The 20,235-nt window shown below is 35.8% G+C and overlaps 1 protein-coding gene across 4 annotated transcripts in view; it reads left to right on the forward strand.

Moving 5' to 3' along the window:
- TSGA10 (testis specific 10) overlaps positions 1 to 20,235 on the forward strand; it is a 125,291-nt gene that overhangs the window by 95,165 nt on the left and 9,891 nt on the right. For all 4 annotated transcript variants that reach the window (XM_037806572.1, XM_037806570.1, XM_037806571.1 and 1 more), the window contains 3 exons: positions 7,978 to 8,180; positions 9,830 to 9,934; positions 11,501 to 11,650. In XM_037806572.1, the coding sequence (XP_037662500.1) occupies positions 7,978 to 8,180; positions 9,830 to 9,934; positions 11,501 to 11,650 (458 nt within the window). The remainder of the gene's footprint in view (positions 1 to 7,977; positions 8,181 to 9,829; positions 9,935 to 11,500; positions 11,651 to 20,235) is intronic.

Raw genomic sequence — 20,235 nt, forward strand, 5'->3', positions numbered from 1 at the left:
TACAAGTTTTTGTGTGAATATAAATCTTCATTTCTCTTTTATGCCAAGGAGTGGAATTTCTAGGTAGGATGGTAGTTGCATGATTCATTTTGTAAGAAACTGCTCAACTGTTTTCTTGTCGTGCATTCCCACTAGCAATGGAAGTGAGTTATTCAGTTTCTCTGCATGCTTGCCAACATTTGATATTGTTGCTATTTTTATCTTAGCCATTCTGTAAATGTAGTGTTATCTCATCATGGTTTCAATTTGCATTACCTTAATGTCTAATGAAGTTGAACATCTTTTTATGTGCTTGTCATCTGTACCTCTTCTTTGGTGAAATGTCTGTTCATGATTTTTATCTATTTTCTAGTAGGGTGGTTTACTTTTTTAATGTAGGGTTTTGAAAGTTCTCTATAAATTATAGATACTAATCCTTTACCAGATATGTGGTTTATAAATCTTTTCTCCCACTAAATAGGTGGTCTTTTCATTTTCTTAAAGGGGTATTTTTCAGAGCAAAAGTTTTATATTTGGTGAAGTCCAATTTATCAAATTGCCTCTTACGGGTAGTACTTTAGGTGTTACGTATAAGAATTCATTGCTTAGCTTTGACCTCAGAGACAAATCTCATGTTTTTTGTCTAAAAGTTGTATAGCTTTATGTTTCACACTTAATTCCACAATCCACTTTGAGTTATATTTTGATTAATGTGTGAGACTTAGGTTGAGTTTCATTCTTCCGCCTTTGGATGTTTAGTACCATTTATTGGAAAGGCTCTTACCCACTGAATTGATTTTGCACCTTCATAAAAAACCAGTGGTACATATTTGAGTGGGTCTATTTCTGGATTCTCTGTGATTTACATTGATCTGTGTGTCGATCTTTATGCCAATACCTCTCAGTCTTGATTACTGTAGGTATATGTTAAGTCTTGAAGTCAGATAGAACGATTCCTTACACTTTATTCTTCTTTTCAAAGTTGTTTTACCTATGCCAGGTGAATTGCCTTTCCATATAAATTTTAGAGAAATCCTGCGTAAATCTACAAAAACTCTTGCTGGGATTGTAATAGGAATTTCATTAAACCTGTATATTCATTTTGGGAGAATTGACATCTTGACCATGTTCTCCATTAAGTATGTTATCTGCAGATTTTTTTAGATGTTCTTTATCAAGTTGAGGAAGTTCCTCTCTATTCTTACATTTCCCAGAGTTGTTGTAATGATAGGTGCTGAATTTTGTCAAATGCTTTTTCTATATTGATTAATATGATCATGTGATTTATAGTTTTTAACATGTTGACATGTGTATTGCATTAATTGATTTTCAAATATTGATCTAGACTGTGTCCCTGGAATCATCCAAATAATTTTAAATGAGAGAGAACAGGTTAAGGGCAAAAGATCTATATAGTCTTACTTTCATATGCCGAGAGGCCAAAAACAACAGAAAATTTTAAAGCATATGATTAAACCAGATAATATGGAGAACCCAAACCCAAACACCCAAATCAGAAGGTCAGAGGAGACACAGTACTTGGAGCAATTAATCAAAGAACTAAAGACAAACAACGAGAGCATGTCACAGGATATAAAGGACATGAAGAAGAGCATGGCACAGGATATAAAGAACATGAAGAAGACCCTAGAAGAGCATAAAGAAGAACTTGCAAGAGTAAATAAAAAAATAGAAGATCTTATGGAAATCAAAGAAACTGTTGACTAAATTAAAAAGATTCTTGATTCTCATAGGACAAGACTAGAGGAAGCTGAAAAATGACTCAGTATCCTCGAGGACCGCAGAATGGAAAATGAAAGAACAAAAGAAAGAATGGGGAAAAAAATCGAAAAAATTGAAATGGACCTCAGGGATATTATAGGTAAAATAAAACATCTAAATTTAAGACTCATTGGTGTCCCAGAAGGGGAAGAGAAGGGTAAAGGTCTAGAAAGAGTAGTCAAAGAAATTGTTGGGGAGAACTTCCCAAACCTTCTACATAATATAAATACACAAAGCATAAATGCCCAGCGAACTCCAAATAGAATAAATCCAAATAAACCCACTCCAAGACATATTCTGATCAGACTGTCAAAAAGTGAAGAGAAGGAGCAAGTTCTGAAAGCAGCAAGAGAAAAGCAATTCACCACATACAAAGGAAACAACATAAGACTAAGTAGTGACTGCTCAGTGGCCACCATGGAGGAGAGAAGGCAGTGGCATGACATATTTAAAATTCTGAGAGAGAAAAATTTCCAACCAAGAATACTTTATCCAGCAAAGCTCTCCTTTAAATTTGAGGGAGAGCTTAAATTCTTCACAGACAAACAAATGCTGAGAGACTTTGCCAATAAAAGACCTGCCCTACTTCAGATTCTAAAGGGAGCCCTACTGACAGAGAAATAAAGAAAGGAGAAAGAGATATAGAGAAATTTACCAGACATATATAGAACATTACATCCCAGATCACCAGGACACACATTCTTCTCTAGTGATCACAGATCCTTCTCCAGAATAGACCATATGCTGGGACATAAAACAAGCTTCAATAAATTTTTAAAAATTGAATATATTCAAAGCACATTCTCTGACCACAAGGGAATACAAATAGAAGTCAATAACCATCAGAGACTTAGAAAATTCACAAACATCTGGAGGTTAAAAATGAGAGGGAGATGAAAACATTCCCAGATAATCAAAAGCTGAGGGACTTCATCACAGTAGATCAGTCCTGTAAGAAATGTTAAAGGGAATTGTGCAGGCTGAAAGGAAGGGACACTAAACAATTGACTGAAACCACATGAAGAAATAAAGATTTCCAGTAAAGATCACATGGTAAATATAAATAACAATACTACTGTATTTTTTATTTGTAACTCCACTATTTACTTCCTGCAGGATCTAAAATACATAAACTGTAGTGATAAATCAGTGGTTTTGGATTCAATGTAAAATATGTAATTTTTTGCAAGAACTACATAAAGGTGGGGGAATGGAGGAGTATAGGAACATAGTTTATGCGTCCTATTGAAATTAAGTTGGTATCAAAGAAAAACAAGATTGTTATAGATTTAAGATGTTAAATTTAAGCCCCACAGTAAACACAAAGAAAGTATCAGAGAATATGACCATAGAGATGAAAAGTAGAGTATGGGTTATGAGAAGTGGGGGAAGGGGCAATGAGGAATTGAGAAATGAGAAATGAGTGTAGGGTCTCTGTTTGGGGTGAATGGAAATTTCTAGTAATGGATGGTGGGAAGGTGATAGCATTACAACATTCTAAATGTGATTAATCCCACTAATGGAAGGCTAGGGAGGGGTTGGAATGGGAAGGTTTAGGCTGTATATATGTTTCCACAACTGAAAAAAAAAAAAAATGGTCTAACTAGATAATGACAGTTAAATGCCAAGGATGATCCTGAATGGGATCTGAGGATGGAGGAGAGGAGGCTCAAAGGGACACATTTGGGACATAAGAAAAAAAAAAAAGGAAATACAGAATGTAAGCTTTGCATCAATGTTGAATTTCTTGAACTTCTTAGCTGCGCTTAATGGGATTGCATAAAAGAATGTTCTTGTTCATGGGAAATGTATATGTGAATTATATTGTTTGTTCAAGGATGTGTGCAGCTTGCTCTCATATGTTCAGAAGACAGAGCAATAGATGATGGATGATAGATAGGGAGGGAGGGAGGAGGGAAAGAAAAGAAATGGTGGTGTGACAGGATGCTAAAGTTGGTGTATCAGGGTATCGGGGAAGGGGGGTCGGGGTATGCTGGAGTTCTATGTATGGGGTTTGTATTGTTTTTGCAACTGTTCCTGTAAGTTTGAATTTATTTCAAAATAAAATTGAAAAAAAAAAAAAAAAAGAAAGAATGTAGGCCAGAAGGCAGTGGATTGACATATTGAAAGTGCTGAATGAAAAATGCCATCACCCCAAAATCTTACATTACAAATTTCCAGATAAACAAAAATAGAATTGTTGCCAGCAAACATTTCTTGCAAGAAATATTAAAGAAGTTCTTTATGCTGGGGGCAAGTAGAACAACACAGTGTTTCAACTCCACATGAAAAACTAGAGAGTGCTGATAACAGTAATTATGTAGTAAATTGTAAAATACAGTATAATTACATATTTCTACTTTCTTCTCTTAACTAATTTAAAAAGATTCTCCATGATAAACCATAAACTAGGCCAAAAAACAAGCGATAGATTTAAAATAATTTATGTAATACAAAGTATGTTCTTCAACCAAAATGGACTTAAATTAGAAATCAATAACAGAAGGAAATTTGGGGAATTCACAAATATATAGAAATTAAACAACACACTTATGCAATCCAATGAGTGACAAAGGAAATCATAAAGGAATAAAGAAAATAATTTGAGATTAAGGAAAATGAAAGCACAGCATACCAAAACTATGCAACACTGTATTGATGGCTCTAGCCGGGGCAATTAGCCAAGAAATTGAAATAAAAAGCATCCAGATAGGAAAGAAAGAAATAAGACTATCTCTGTTCACAGGTGATATAATCCTGGATGTAGAAAATCCTAATGAGTCCACTGAAACTGTTAGAATTAATGAATGAGTTTGGCAAAGTTGCAGGATACAAAATCAATATGCAAAAATCAATTGTATTTCTATACACTACTCGTGAACAATCAGAAAATGAAATTAAGGCAACAAATCCATTTACAATGACATCAACAAGATACAATACTAAGGAATAAATTTAACAGAAGTAGTACAAAACTTGTACTTTGCAAAAGTATAAAATATTGTCAAAGAATTAAAGAAAACCTAAATAAATGGAAAGACATTCAATGTTCGTGTATCAATTGGAAGACTTAATATTGTTTAGATGGCAATACTCCCCAAATTGGTCTACAGATTCGATGTATTCCCTATCAGTTCTAGGTGGCAGTTTTGCAGAAATTGACAAGCTGATCTTAAATTCATAAGAAAATGCCAGCAATCCAGAATAGCCAAAACAATCTTGACAAAGAAGAACAACGTTGGAGGGACTCATACTTCCTGATTTTAGAACGGGCTGCAAAGCTACAGTAATCAAGACAGTGTAATACTAGCATAAGAAGAATAGGCACAGAGAGCAACGGAACAGAATTTCAGAGTCCAGAAATAAACCCTCACATTTGTGATCAATTGATTTTCGAAAAGTTGCAACAATGACAATTCAATGGGGGGGGGGAATAGTCCTTTGATCAAATGGTACTGGGACAACTAAACTTCTACATGGAAAGAATGAAGCTAGATCCCTACCTCATGTCATATACAAAAATTAACTTAAAATGAATCATAGACCTGAATATAAGAGCTAAAACTATAAAAGTCTTAGAAGAAAACATGGAAGTAAATCTTCATGACCTTGGGTTAAGCAGTGATTTCATAGATGCACATCAAAAGCACAAACAACAAAAGAAAAAGGTAGGTAAAAGGAACTTCATCAAGATTAAAAATATTTGTGTTGTAAGCAATATCACCAAGAAAGTGAAAAGACAGTGCATAGGATGGGAGAAAATATTTGCAAATTATGTATATGATAAGGGATTCATACCCAGATTATATAAAGAGTTCTTACAACTAAATAATAAAAAAGCTAAATAACCAAGTTTAAAGAGGGAAAGGACCTTAATATACATTTCTCCAAAGAAAACATAGAAATGGCCAGTAAACACATGAAAAGATGCATAATGTCATTAGTTCTCAGGAAAATGCAAATCAAAACCATACCACTTCACACCCAGGAGGATGGCTATAACTAAAATAGACAGACAATAACAAATGTTGGTGAAGATGTGAAGAAATCGGAACATTCTTATTTGTAAAATGGTGTGGCTGCTTTGGAAAACAGCCTGGCAGTTTCTAAAAATGTTTTAAAAATATGTATAGTAGTACTATACAGCCCAGAAATCCTGATACTGTCTGTCCAAGAGGAATGAAAATATATATCCATGCAAAAACTTGTACATAGATGTTCATATCAGCATTATTTATAATAGCCCAAAGTGGAAATACTTCAAATGTCCCTCAACTAATGAATGGGTATCTGTGGTATATCTTTGTAATATCTTTGCAAGGAATTTGTCAATGAAAAGGAATGAAGTATTGGTGCTTGCTATAACATGGATGCCTCTTTAAAACATTATGCCACATGTAAGAAGCCAGTCACAAAGGATTGCATATTGTATGATATTATTTATATGACATGTCCAGAATCGGAGAATCGAGAAAGACAGAAAGTAGAGTCGTGGTTGTCTAGGGCCGGGCATGGGGTGTGTGTGGTCACAAGGAATTTGTCAATGAAAAGGAATGAAGTATTGGTGCTTGCTATAACATGGATGCCTCTTTAAAACATTATGCCACATGTAAGAAGCCAGTCACAAAGGATTGCATATTGTATGATATTATTTATATGACATGTCCAGAATCGGAGAATCGAGAAAGACAGAAAGTAGAGTCGTGGTTGTCTAGGGCCGGGCATGGGGTGTGTGTGGTCATGGACTGCTAACGGGTACTGGCTTGCTTTTGGGGGATGATGGAAAAGTTCTATTAGATTCTGGTGACAATTGCACAACTCTGTTGATGTACTAAAAACCATTGAACTAGGGTAAGTCAGATGGCATATAAATTATATCTTAATAAAGCTGTTTAAGAAAACAATGCTCCATTTTGTACTCCTGCTAGCAAAGTAAGATTGATCACTTTAATTTTCATCAACACTAACAAATTTACCAGTTCTAGAACAGCGTGTGGTTTAACCACAAGCCGTTTTTTCCCCCAGTGGACCCTTAGCAGTGGCTGGAGGCATTTTGTATCCTCACGGCTGGGGTCTGGGGATGCCCCCCTCCTCTGGTGGCTGGAGGCCAGGACTGCTGTCAGCGTCCTGTGCTGCACAGGATGGATGTCCCACACCAAGTTGTTACCTAGCTCAGAATGTCCGTAGTGCCAAAGTTAAGAAACTAGCAATAGCATCTTGTTTTAATTTGTGTTTCTTTGATTACTAGTAAGGGAAAAACAATTTTTCCTATCAGTTTGCCAATTAAGTTGTATTTCCTCTTTTGTAAATTTTCTAGTCATATCATTAGACTGTATTTCTCATCAATTTGTATAATTCTTTATAATAAAGATATCACCCCTTTGTTGTATTTACTGAGTTTATTTGCCTCCTGTTGTTTCCTTTTAAATTTTGGTTATGTTTATATTATCAAAATGTTTATTTTTATGTGGTCAAACATAACATTTTTCCATTGTATTTATAAGGTTAGAAAGTTCTACCTACCTTTTTCCCTCAATAATTTCATTTTTATTCACTTCTCTTTTCTTAAAGGTTTAAGTTTGTCTTTTCATGTTTAATTCTTTAAATGCATTTAGAATTTATTATAATGTATATTATGTGATATGGACTATATATTTTTCTGAATAGTAATGCCTGATCTTCCTTCTTTTGAAGAAACAATTGACTTAAATTGGCTTACACAGCATATTCTAGGCTCAAGATAACTTTCCCAAAGAAAACTTTTCCATAGGTTATTTCAAAAGAGAGAATGTGCAATTACTCCTTTTATTTCTTAACTATGGAATACAAAATGACTTTCCATAAGGAGGTAGTCAGGTGTTTGTAACTCACCTGACATTAGGACAAAACAGTAGTCATAGATATCACCTTGTCAGTCTTGCAGAAATATATAAAGAAATATCAAAGCTTACAATGGAAATTGCTTGCAGTTTGAGATTAATAATTCTGTACTCAAAATGAATTTTCTTATGTGATTAGAGAATTGGGAAAACTGATACCGTGTGTGTGTGTGTGCGTGTGTGTGTGTGTGTATTTGGTAAGGAGGATAAAATTTCAAATTAAGAAATTGAAAGTGCTTTTAAGTTTATAACAAAATGCAGATTTTATGAGTCCCTAGTAATGTATCAATTGAAGTAAATGAATGGGAATAAGTGTAGATATCTTCCTATTGTACAGATGGAGAATGAGTTAGATTCTGCTCGTTCTGAAATAGAACTCCTCAGGAGTCAGATGACAAATGAGAGAATCTCCATGCAGAATCTAGAAGCTTTGCTGGTGGCCAATCGAGACAAAGAATATCAGTCTCAGATAGCGCTTCAAGAAAAAGAATCTGAAATTCAGCTTCTTAAAGAACACCTTTGTTTGGCAGAAAATAAAATGTGAGTTGATTAGCAGTATAATAATATTGAGTCATATTTATTAAAATTTGGTATTTTATAAATTAGTGGAATTTAAGAACTGAAATTTAGGCATTTAGCCCCCATAATTTTCTATTAATGAAACTGAGGCCCAGAAATGTGACTTGCCTACGGTTTAGTACTTATTTCTATAAAATGTTTTTGTTATCTAAATATAAATTTAACCATCTCTGTTGATGGTTTCCAATAATGCATTGAGTATAATAGAACATCTCATCCAAAATAGTGCCTATAGGAAATATTATAACCAGATTAGAAACAGTTATGCACTTCTGAGAGCAGAAGGGTTTTTGTATCTATGGAGCCACCTGTTACTGCTGCCAGTCTTTGCGTGTGTCATGTAGTAGTCCTGATGCACATGCAAGTGTGTACTGGACACCTGGAAGAGCTCCTGCAGCCACGGGATACCGAAGCCATCCCCTGAGCACTGATTTTGGCTTTTTTTTTTAGCATCCCTAGCATCACTAGCACGGTACATCATCCCTGGCTGGAGGCTTGGGTGGAAAAATCTGCCTAGATATTGCATGCATTCTTAGTAAACTTGCTCACTACTCACAAAATACTGTGGGACTCTAGCACCTGCTCTTACCCATCCCATCTAGTACATCTTTACACCCAGCTTTAACGCTGCCTGCTGTCTGAGCCTGGGGCCTGAAGAATAGGAATCATGGCCTCAGGAATCTACTCAGCACAGGAGTCCCTGATTAAGCAGAGGCTGCGGGGCCAGGGCCAGTTTCCTTCAGAAGCTGCTTCCAGGTTGTGGCAGCTGTGACTGAGTCAGTCACGGCAGCTGGGCTTCTGTGATATCCCCTAGCGGTTCTGCAGAATCACTTGCTCAAGGTGGTAGGCGGAAACCTGCCTTATGCCAACGCTCCCATCCCAAGGGGTACATTCTTTTTTAGACCAGCTGGCAAGTGTGCTATCACATAGAACTGGTAAACCTGATAAACTTTTGTGTTTTTAGTTTCTAAAGTTTAGGTTTCATTGGTCTATAATGTAATCCTGAAAGCAAGAAAAGAGGATAGAATGTTCTGCGCAAGCAGCCTTCATCTCTGTCGTTTTCCTCCTTATGATGGTGTTGAGGCATCATTTAGCCCTAGGGAAGATCCTGTTAAATTGAAGAGTTTTGTGTGTTTAATGGTGTGCATTTCAATTTCATTATTAGTATATATAACACACTTGGTTGAATTTATATATAAAAGACCATATTAATCATGGTGCTACTAGTAAATTCCAGTGTTAATCATTTGCTCATACTACAACTTTGCATTTATACAATACTTCAAAGTACTTTTATTAACATGATTTTCAGTGGATAGAGTGCATAATACTACTCCATCTGTACTGGGGAAACTGAGACAGAGAGTGTTTAATTGAATGGGACTGGGACTTGTTAGGCTTTTCAGCTAGGCTACTTTGCACATTTACTACATCTAAAATTGACATATTAAATGCCAATTAAATGTATTAATACTTTATCCACACAAATCCCAATTTGGCTTGGGTCCAGCTGAAAAACTATTACCAAAGTGGTTTAATGTACTGTAGGAGTCATAGCCATATTACCAAAATGAAAGTTTAATCAGCTACTCTTATCCTTTTTCACACAGGGCCATTCAGAGTAGAGATGTGGCCCAGTTCAGAAATGTAGTAACACAATTGGAAGCTGATTTAGATATCACCAAAAGACAACTAGGGACAGAGCGCTTTGAAAGGTAAGTTTATCTCTGCAATGTTCAGCCTGGAAAGCACTCTTTTCTAGGTAACACCAGAGCTTGGTTACTTCTTGATGCTTAGATTTCTTTTTATGCAATTTTATTGAGATATATTCACACACCATGTAATCTATTGAAAGTATACAATCATTGACTCACAATATCATATAGTTGTGCATTCATCGCCACAATCAATTTTAGAACATTTCATTACTCCAAAATAAAGAAAAAAATAGAAATAAAAATAAAAAAGAATACTCAAAATATCCCATACCCCTTACCCTTGTCCTTCCCTATTTTTTATACATACATATATATATATATGTAATTACTCATACACTGGATAAAGGGAATGTCAGTCACAAGGTTTTCACAATCACACAGTCACATGATAAAAGCTATATAGTTACACAATCATCATCAAGAATCAAGGCAACTGGATTATAGTTAAACTGATTCAGGTGTTTCCTTCTACTACTTGAACACACTAGAAACTAAAAAGGAATATCTATATAATGCATAAGAATAACCTCCAGAATGACCTATTTTTTTTGGACATCTCTCAGCCACTGAAACTTTACTTTGTCTCATTTCTTTTCCCCCTTCTGTTCCAAGAAAGCTTTCACACTCCCATGATGCCAGGGCCAGGCTCATTCCCAGGAGTCATGTCCCATGTTGCCAAGGAGAGTTACACCCCTCGGAGTCATGTCCCACGTAGTGGGGAGGGTAATGAGTTTATTTGCAGAGTTGGCTGAGAGAGAGAGAGGCCACATCTGAGCACAAAAAAGAGATTCTCTGGGGGTGACTCTTAGGCACAATTGTAAGTAAGCTTAGCTTCTTCTTTGCAGGAATGTTTCATAAAGGCAAGGCCCACAGTCGAGGGCTTGCTTTATTAAATTGGGAGTCCCCAGTACTTGCAAGAATTTCAGGAATTCCCCAGATGGGGAATTTTAATATTTCCACATTTTGCCCCAGTCCCTCATGGGGGCTTTGCAAATACTTTTTTATTTTCTACCCGAAATACTCTGGGGTGTATCGGGGAATTACATGAGCCTATACAGAATAACAAGGTCTCATTCCCTATTCTATGTTCCATGTAATTATGTTGTTTAAATAAACTGACCATACAAGTTAAATTAGATAGTGTGCTGCAGAGAATATAAGTTTTGTACCAAATAAACATCTTTTAAATAGCAGTTAAAACTCAGGAATAGATGTGACTTCTGTAAGAGCTTACAATCTAGGAACCTTTACAATAAGCCTTGTTGAACATTCTGTACTCCTGCATTGTCGATTGCCCGATCTCTGCCCATGTTCTATCCCCTGATAACCTATGCCCTCAGTTTTAGTTTTCAGCATTTGCTCATTGTAGTATCTATTAGTGAGGCCTTACAATATTTGTCCTTTTGTTTCTGGCTTATTTCATTCAACATAGTGTCCTCCAGATTCATTGACCCAGCTGTATGCCTTACATGATGGTTAGATTTTAAAGTATGATTTGAGCTACGAGCTACAGCTTTAATATAACTGAATATAAAATTTAAAAGCATCACTATTTTGCTTTAGGGAGAGAGCTGTACAAGAACTTCGCCGCCAGAATTATTCAAGTAATGCGTATCATTTGAATACTACAATAAAGCCAAATACAAAATGTCATTCACCAGAACGTGCTCACCATTGGTCCCCTGACCGGGGCCTAGATCGGTCATTAGAGGAGTAAGTACTTTAAGGTGCATTCTTTTGAGACCATGTAGCAATGTATTCAGTGAATGTTTGCGGAAATGAGGAAACTCAAAAAACAGTTGAGTGTTACTAAAGATATTTAACCATGATTGCTGAGATATGTTGACATAAAAATAAAGTATTTTGATAATTGCATTACAGTTTTATATAGACATTATAACTAAAGTTAAAGATGTCTGACATTTTATCTAATGTTTGCATAATTATATTTTATAATTCTGGTTTTCTTTTTATTTCCTCAATGTAAAACTTTTTCATGTATTTCTATTACAAAATGTTGGTTATTATAGCACAATAAAGTACATTTGCTCTAGGATACTAATAGGCTAGTTTTTTAGAGGAAAATATTTTAAACATACTCCTGTCCATTACAAATTAAAAAAAAAAACTTTTCATTTGGAAATAATTTCAGACTTACAAAAAGTTGAAAAAATAATAATTCAAAAACATCTGCATATCCTTTTACTGATATTCACTATTGTTAAAATTCTGCCCCATTTGCTCTATCTACGCACATGTGCTGTCTCATGCACTCATACTCTAACAAATGGTTCCTCTTTCTCTCTTTAACACACACACACAGCCAATACCTCCAGTTCCAAACCATCCTCACAGGTTTCTTTCTTACCTTCTCTCGCTTCATATTTGTATATTCCTTGTTCTACTCACTTGCTTAATTCCAGCATGTATCTGAAATAGTGTCAGAATATCTTCACCCCTGTCACTACAATAAACAGAACAACTTAAGAAAAGTTCCAGGATCTGTTTGTAATGCTTCCTTCCTACCCCACACAATACCTTGCCCGAGATTTAAGGGTATATAGTCAAATACTGTGTTAATAAATTACTTGGATTAATTTTTCTTTTCTTTTCCCTTCCTCTGTGGTTATGGTATTCATTTGCAATAGCATCAGGTTTGTTAGTTTAGTATTATTGGTGCTGTATCTTCAGAATAAATTCCTAGCCTTGGGATTGCTGGGTCAAAGGGTAAAAGCATATGTAGTTTTATTTAATACTGCTAAATTCCTCTCCATAGGGGTTGTTCCATTTTGCATTCCCACCAGCAAAGTGTGAGAGTGCCTATTTCCCCATAGACTCGCCAGCAGAGTGTACTGACGAGCTACTGAATTTTTTCCAATGTGGTGGGTGAGAAATGGTATTTCAGTGTCGTTTTAATTTGCATTTCTCTTACTGTGAGTGAAGGTGTTTAAGGGTAGTTTTATATCTCTTTGTGGATTGTCTATTCATTTATTTTGCTCATTTTTCTAAAGGATTTTTGGTCTTTTTATCTCAAGTTAAATTTTTTTTTTTACAAATTGGTGAGAGTGATATATGTTGCAGGTATTTTCTCTTAGTTTATCATTTGTCTTTTGATTTTACTTATAGTGTTATATGCCATGTAAAACTTTTTATATTTCTGTAGTTAAATTTTCAGTCTTTTCCTGTAATGCACCTGGATTTCTATTCATAGCTAGAAAGTATTTCCCTATACCTAGATGATAGAGGAATTCACCATTGTTTTCTTTTGGTACTTAGGGAGTTTTATTTCTTATATTTAGATTTCTAATCCATTTATGGAGTTTATTTTGGCATATGGTGTGAGAAAAGGATCTAAACTTAATCTTTTTCCAAATGACTATCCAGTTGTCCCAAGATCATTCATTAAAAAGACTGTGTCCCAGTGATTCAAGCCTCTCTCTGGACTTTCTGTTATTCTATTCCATTCATCTGTCTATTCATGTGCCAGTACCACACTATTCTAATTATTCAGACTTCATGGTATTCTCAATCTTGTAGGGCTAGTCCAGTGTTATGCTGATAAACTAGCTCTTCAAAGGGAGGAAGGGGGGTGCAAAACCCTGATTTGTAGCACTTGTCATTTCTGTGGTATAAATGCTCCCACCATGACCATTTTCAAGCTATGAGGATTTAACCATGAGCTCGTGAAATTCAGCCGGGAACCAGCTCCAGCACACCAGAAGCCAAGTGCCCCTTCAGAGCTCTTCGTTTCAAGTGTTTACCTTGTGTTTTATTTCTCCATATGAACTTTAGGGTCAACTTATGTAGCGCAAAAAAAAAAAAAAGCCCAGCGGAATTTTTATTGGGATCACATTAAATTTATAAATTAACTTAGGGAGAATTGACATCTTAATAATACTGAAAAGGAGATGTCTTTTCCTTTGTTCAAATTTGCTTTTGTGTCTTTCAGGAATGGTTTGTAGTTTTGCACATTTCTTAAGTGTATTCCTAAATTTTTTTTCTTGCTATGATAAATGAGGTTTTCTTGTTCATTATCATCTTCTAACTGGTTATCACCTGTGTATATAAATTATATTGATTTTTGTGTGTTAACTTTCTATCCTGTTTTGCTGAATTCTTTTGTTTCACTAAATTTTTTAAAAATTCAATTGTATTGAGATATATTTACATACCATAGAGTCATCCATGGTGTGCAATCAGTTGTTCACAGTACCATTATATAGTTGTGCATTCATCACCACAATGTTTGAACATTTTCATTACCACACACAAGAAAGAATAAGAATAAAAGTTAAAGTGAAAAAGAACATCCAAAACAGCCCATACCCCCCATCCCTCCCTATTATTCTTTACTTTTTGTTCTCATTTTTCTACTCATCTGTCCATACACTGGGTAAAGGGAGTGGGAGCCACAAAATTTTCCCATCATATGGTCACACAGTATAAGCTATAAAGTTATACAGTCGTCTTCAAGAATAAAGGCTACTGGGTTGCAGTTCAGCAGTTTCAGGTATTTCCTTCTAGCTATTCCAATACATTAAAAACTAAAAAAGGATATCTATATAATGCATAAGAGTTACCTCCAGAATGACCTTGCAACTCCATTTGAGATCTCTCAGCCACTGAACCTTTGTTTCATTTCTCTTCCCCCTTTTGGTCCAAGAAGGCTTTCTCAATCCCACAATGCCAGGGCCAAGCTTATCCCTGTGAGTCATGTGTCACATTGCCAGGGAGATTTACACCCTTGGGAGTCATGTCCCATGTTGAGGGGAGGACAATGAGTTTACTTGCAGAGTTGGCTTAGAGAGAGAGGCCACATCTGAGTAACAAAAGAGGTTCTCTGGGGATGAATCTTAGGCACAGTTTTAAGTAGGCTTAGCCTCTCCTTTGAAGTACCAAACTTCTTAAGGGTAAGCCCCAAGAACGAGGCTTGGCCTTCTAAATTGGTAGTCCCCAGTGCTTATGAGAATATCAGTAATTCCCCAAGTAGGGAAATTTAATATTTCCACATTTTCCCCCAGTCCCTTAAGGGGGCTTTGCAAATACATTTTTATTCTCTGCCCAAATTACTCTGGAATATATTGGGCTTCACACTAACTTGTACAAACCATCATGTAATTATGTTGTTTGAATAAACTGACCATAAAAGTTAAATTATATTCATGTGCTTCATGTTGTAATTCAGTTCCCTGAGACGCTGCATATACTTTTCCATTCTTTTCCCTATCTGTTCTTTTGTGTTTAGGATATCAGATGTCCTGTCCTCCAGTTCATGAATCCTTTCTTCTGCCTCTTCAAATCTGCTATTGTATGTCTCCATTGTGTTTCCCATCTCTTGTATTGTGCCTTTCATTCCCATAAGTTCTGCCAATTGTTTTTTTCAAACATTCAAGTTCTTCCTTATGTTCACCCAATGTCTTCTTTATGTCCTTCATCTTTTTTGTCATATCTTCGCTCAACTCATTGATTTGATTTTTGAATTGATTTAGGAGATTTGTTTGATTAATAATTAGTTGTTTCATTTCCTGTGTCTCAGTTGAAGTGTAAGTTTGTTCCTTTGGCTGGGCCATATCTTCATTTTTCCTAATGTGATTCATAATTTTTTGTTGTCTAGGGATCTGGTTTTTTTGATTACCCCAATCAGATTTTCCCAGACCAGATAGGCCCAGGTCTCAGGACGAGACTGTATTCAGTATCAGGTTTCTCTGAGGATGAGACCCAGAAGATCGTCAGACTTTCCTGTGGGTCTTCTAGACTCTGTGCTTTTCCTGTCCTGCCAGAAGATGGTGCTTGTCAGCCTGTAGCTCCCCACTGTTGTAAAGAGGTGTGGTCCTTTTAATTCTCAGTGGACCGCGTCCTGGCCAGGAGCGAGGGTGTCAGAAGCCAAGCTTAAGTTGTTTCTGGGTTTTTTTCTCCCCAGGCCCTGGGATCTGAATTCTCTGAGGTAGGGCAGTCACTTGAGCTGGGCCCCCACCCACCGACCCCTTTTCTTGTGGAAGATACACCCTTTAGGGAGTTATCTTCTCCACTTGAATTCCTCCTTTGTCTCTCTGTCTCTGTTATCTCCACCCTTGCCTGGGTCAATGCTGACAATTGAAAATGCCTGAGGCTTTCTCTAATGAGCTACTTAGAATGAGGGAAAAAAAAAAAGGAAAAAGAGAGAAAGCCCTTTTCAGAGCCAGTCTCCAGCCCCCCAGTTTTGCTGGTCAACTGGTGTTGGTACCTTGTTCTCTGTGCCCTTTTTCTTGGGACACCAACACAGCTATTTTCCAGTATTCTGAGCTCAGCTGTCTCCAAAAGCCTCTGTTTTAAATTATTTATGTATTTTTTTTCCATCAACCCTGTCTCCTTTCTGCTGGGAGAAACCTTAGATTCCTTTTCTGCTTGCTCCAGGTTTATCTGTGCTTATAGCTTGTATTCAGTAGTCCAGATTTGTTAATGAAAACCACAGTTGGAGCTTGGTTGAGCTACATTCCCTTGCTCCTGGCAGGGACTGCTTCTTTTTCTTTCAGCAAAGTTTTGCAACTCAGTCTTCCATGCCAGTGGGTGCCAGCTCCACAGTTTGGGGAGCTTTACTTATAGTTCTATGCTGCGATCTTAGCCGTTCCACCCATTCCAGGCTGGTGTATGATGTGTGTCCAGTCATGGATGTCCCCCAACAGTTGTTCCAGGATATGTACCAGTTGTTCCTGGCTATTTACTAGTTGCTCTAGAGGACTAACTAAATTCCACATCTCTCTATGTTGCCATTTGGCCCTGCCTCTGTTTCATTAACTTTTGACATCGACTCTCAGAGGTTTTCTCAGTATACTCTGATATCATCTGCAGAAGAGATCTTTTTTTTTCTTTTTCTATTCCTAGGGTTTGAATTATTCCCCCTAGCCTAATTGCATTAGCTATACCCTCAGAATAATGTTAAATAATAGTGGAGAAAGTGGACATCCTTGCCTTGATTCTGATGTTAATGGGAACGCCTCTAGGCTTTGCCATTAAGAGGCTCACTTTAGGACTAAGGTATAGTATCCTTCCATTCCTGTTTCCTTGGGATTTTTTCTTTTAATTTGGAATGGGTGTTTAATTTTATCAAAGGCTTTGTAAGTTTCTATGGAGATTTGGTTTTTCTCTTTAGATATATTACTATGGTGGCTTGTATTAGTTTTCTAATATAGAGCCATATTTGAATTCTTGTGTAAACTCCATTTGATCATGGTTATTTTCTTAATGCTTGCTAAAATTTTACTTAAGATCTATGCATCAATATTCATAGGTGATATTGGTCTGTAATTTTCTTCTTGTGCTATCTTTATCAGGCTTAGTTATCAATGCTGTTTTTTGCTTTGAAAAAATAATTTGGAAGTTTTTCATTTACCATGCTCTGAGATGATTTATGCGGCACTGGGACTATCTGTTCCCCAAAGACGTAATTGAATTCACCTGTGAAGCCACCTGTGACACCGTGGTTCTTTTGTTGTGGTGCACTTCCTTGATGACTTTCTCTGTTTCTTCTTTGGAAATCAGTCTTTTTATGCATTCTGTCTCTACTATTTGCCCCCAAAATTATCCATTTCCTCTAGGTTTTCAAATTTATTTGCATAGAAGTGAGACTTTATTCTCATGGCTTTAAAAATTCCCTTTGATTCAACAGTTTTTACACCATTGTCATTTATTTGGTATACTTGTGCTACCCCACTTTTTCCCTTGATCACATTAGCCACTGCTTTGTTTATTTTGTTTATTGCTTCAAAGAACCAGGATTTTGATTTATTTATTGATCTTCTATGTTTCTTTATGTTATTAATTTCTGCTTTTATTTTTATTATTTCCTTACCTATGCTATCTTTCCATTTACTTTGTTCCTTTTTGAGCTTTTTAAATTGGGAATTCAATTCATTTATTGCCATTATTTCAGTTTTATTTATGTAGATGTTTAGGGCCATGAATTTTCCTCTGATTACTGCTTTAAATGTATCTTGTAGGTTCTTATATGTTGTGTTCTCATTATCATTATATTTCAGAAATTCTGAAATTTCTATTTGTATTTTCACTTTTACCCAAGAGTTGTTAGATAGAAAATCTTTTCATTTTCACTTGGAAGGTTTTTATTTTTTAAAGTGTGTCTTGGTTAATTTTAAATTTCTAGTGTTCCCACATGGTGATTACAGAATATTGTTTGTAATAGCTCTACTTTATGTAACCTATTGATGCTTTCTTTGTGCTTTATTTGGTGTGTGATCAATTTTTGTGAACGCTTCATGTGCATTTGAGAAGAAGAGATATTCTTTCTTATCAGAATTCTTATCAACATATATGTAAATATTTACCTTTTTGATTATGTTTTTTAGATCTTTTATATCCTAACTTAATTTTTAGCCCTTTGATCTGTTTTATACTGAGTGGCATGTTAAAGTCTTCTAATAATAAGTATATTTCTATTTCTTCTTGCATCTCCTATAATTTTTTATTTTATAGGTGGTTACTATGGAATGTGTTGCATAGATATTCTGAACTGTCATAACTTCATTGTGGAATAAACTGTCTGGTGCTTTTTTTGGGGGATGGGGATGGGGGAGCTGCAGTCTACTTTGTCTGGAATCAGTGTTGCAACCCCTTTTCTTATTGTCTCTATTTGTCTGATAAATCTTTGTCAATCTCTTTATTTTTAGCCTTTTTGAATCACTGCATTTTAAGTATGTCTTTTGTATACAGCATAGATTTGAGTTTTTCTTTCTGAGTCATTTTTAAAACAAGTTTTTGTTGTGAAATATACGTATTTATACAGAAAAGTGATAAATTTAAAAATACAGATTAACAGGTAGTTATAGAACAAATTTCAAAGTATAGTATGGGTTGCAGTTCCACAGTTTCAGGTATTTCCTTCTGGCTGTTCTAATATACTAGAAACTAAAAAGAAATATCTATATAATGATTCAATAATCATAATCATTTGTTAAATCCTGACTTCTCTGTTACAACTCGTCCCTCTCATTTGATCATTTTCTCAGTGTTCAGGGATATTTGGACAATGACCTTCCTAACTTTATGTTGAAAAGGGGTATTGACATTATGGGGTAGGGGAATGCAACTGGTTGATGTTCTGGGAGAAACTGGTACCTCTAAGTTTCAGGGCTTATCTGGCATAGGAACAATCTGGAGGTTTCAAGTTTCTGGAAAATAAACTTAATAAGTAAAGCTTTTACAGAGTCAGATAGAGCCCTGGGTTTTCTTTAGGGTTTTCAGGAATACCGTTGGTTGGGGCTTGACATACAGTGGCAATTTCTGATATCTGGCTGAAGCTCACATAAGAGTTACCTCCAGAATGACCTTCCTGAGCCATTTTTGAAAAATTCATTTCTAAAAATAGGTAAGTTAAGCCTATTCATATTATTGATATGACTATTAGGTTTAATCTCAACTCTTCATATTATCTTAAGCTGTGATTATTACTGTGTGTACTATGTGATATTTACTGTTTTTTTTTTTTTTTTCCTCCATTTGGTTAGACCTCTCTGCTTAAAATTGTTCTCTTTTGGTATTTAGGAAGGTTTGAATATAGCAATTATCTTTGTATTTATACTTTAACAATCCCCATTTTTCTTAACCTGTTACTGTTAATTTTAAATGGTGTTCTTTGACATACACCTATGCCTATACAATAGTCAATGTACTTAATTTACTTCCCCCACTACTGATTCGTTTCCTGTCCCTATGGTTTCACCTTTTCCAGAATGTCATATAAATGGAGTTGACTTTCACTCAGCATGATGCATTTGAGAAATCTCAATAGACAAATAGATAGTTGCAAAAACAGTGCAGAGAATCCCACGTGTCCTTCCACCGGCTTCCCCAGTGGTAGTATCTTACAAGCCAGGAAAACGATGTCTGTGCCGTGATTAGAGACTGGAGGGCTTATTCAGATTTCGCTAGTTCTTATATGTACCCCACCACAAACGAGATACTGAGCTGTTCCATCCCCGCCGAGCACTCACCCCCCTGATACCCGTTTATAGTCACAGCCTCCCCCTCCTCCATTCTTACACCTGGCACATGCTAGTTTCTTCTTCATCTCTACAATTCTGTCACTTTGAGGATATTATATAGATGGAATTGTATTCAGTATGTAACCTAAGCTGCTGTGTATATCAATAGTTCATTCCCTTTTTTTTTTCCATGATCATTTCTCTTTATTTACCAGTTTTCAAAATTAAGAGTACATTCACTAGCATTTTTCTCTGGTGAACAGTTACTTTTCTAAAAAATTGTTGTGAAATCATGGATTTAACACATTTGATGGGTTTCAA

The sequence above is a fragment of the Choloepus didactylus genome, chromosome 17 (assembly GCF_015220235.1).
Source record: "Choloepus didactylus isolate mChoDid1 chromosome 17, mChoDid1.pri, whole genome shotgun sequence".
Classification (NCBI taxonomy): Eukaryota; Metazoa; Chordata; class Mammalia; order Pilosa; family Megalonychidae; genus Choloepus; species Choloepus didactylus.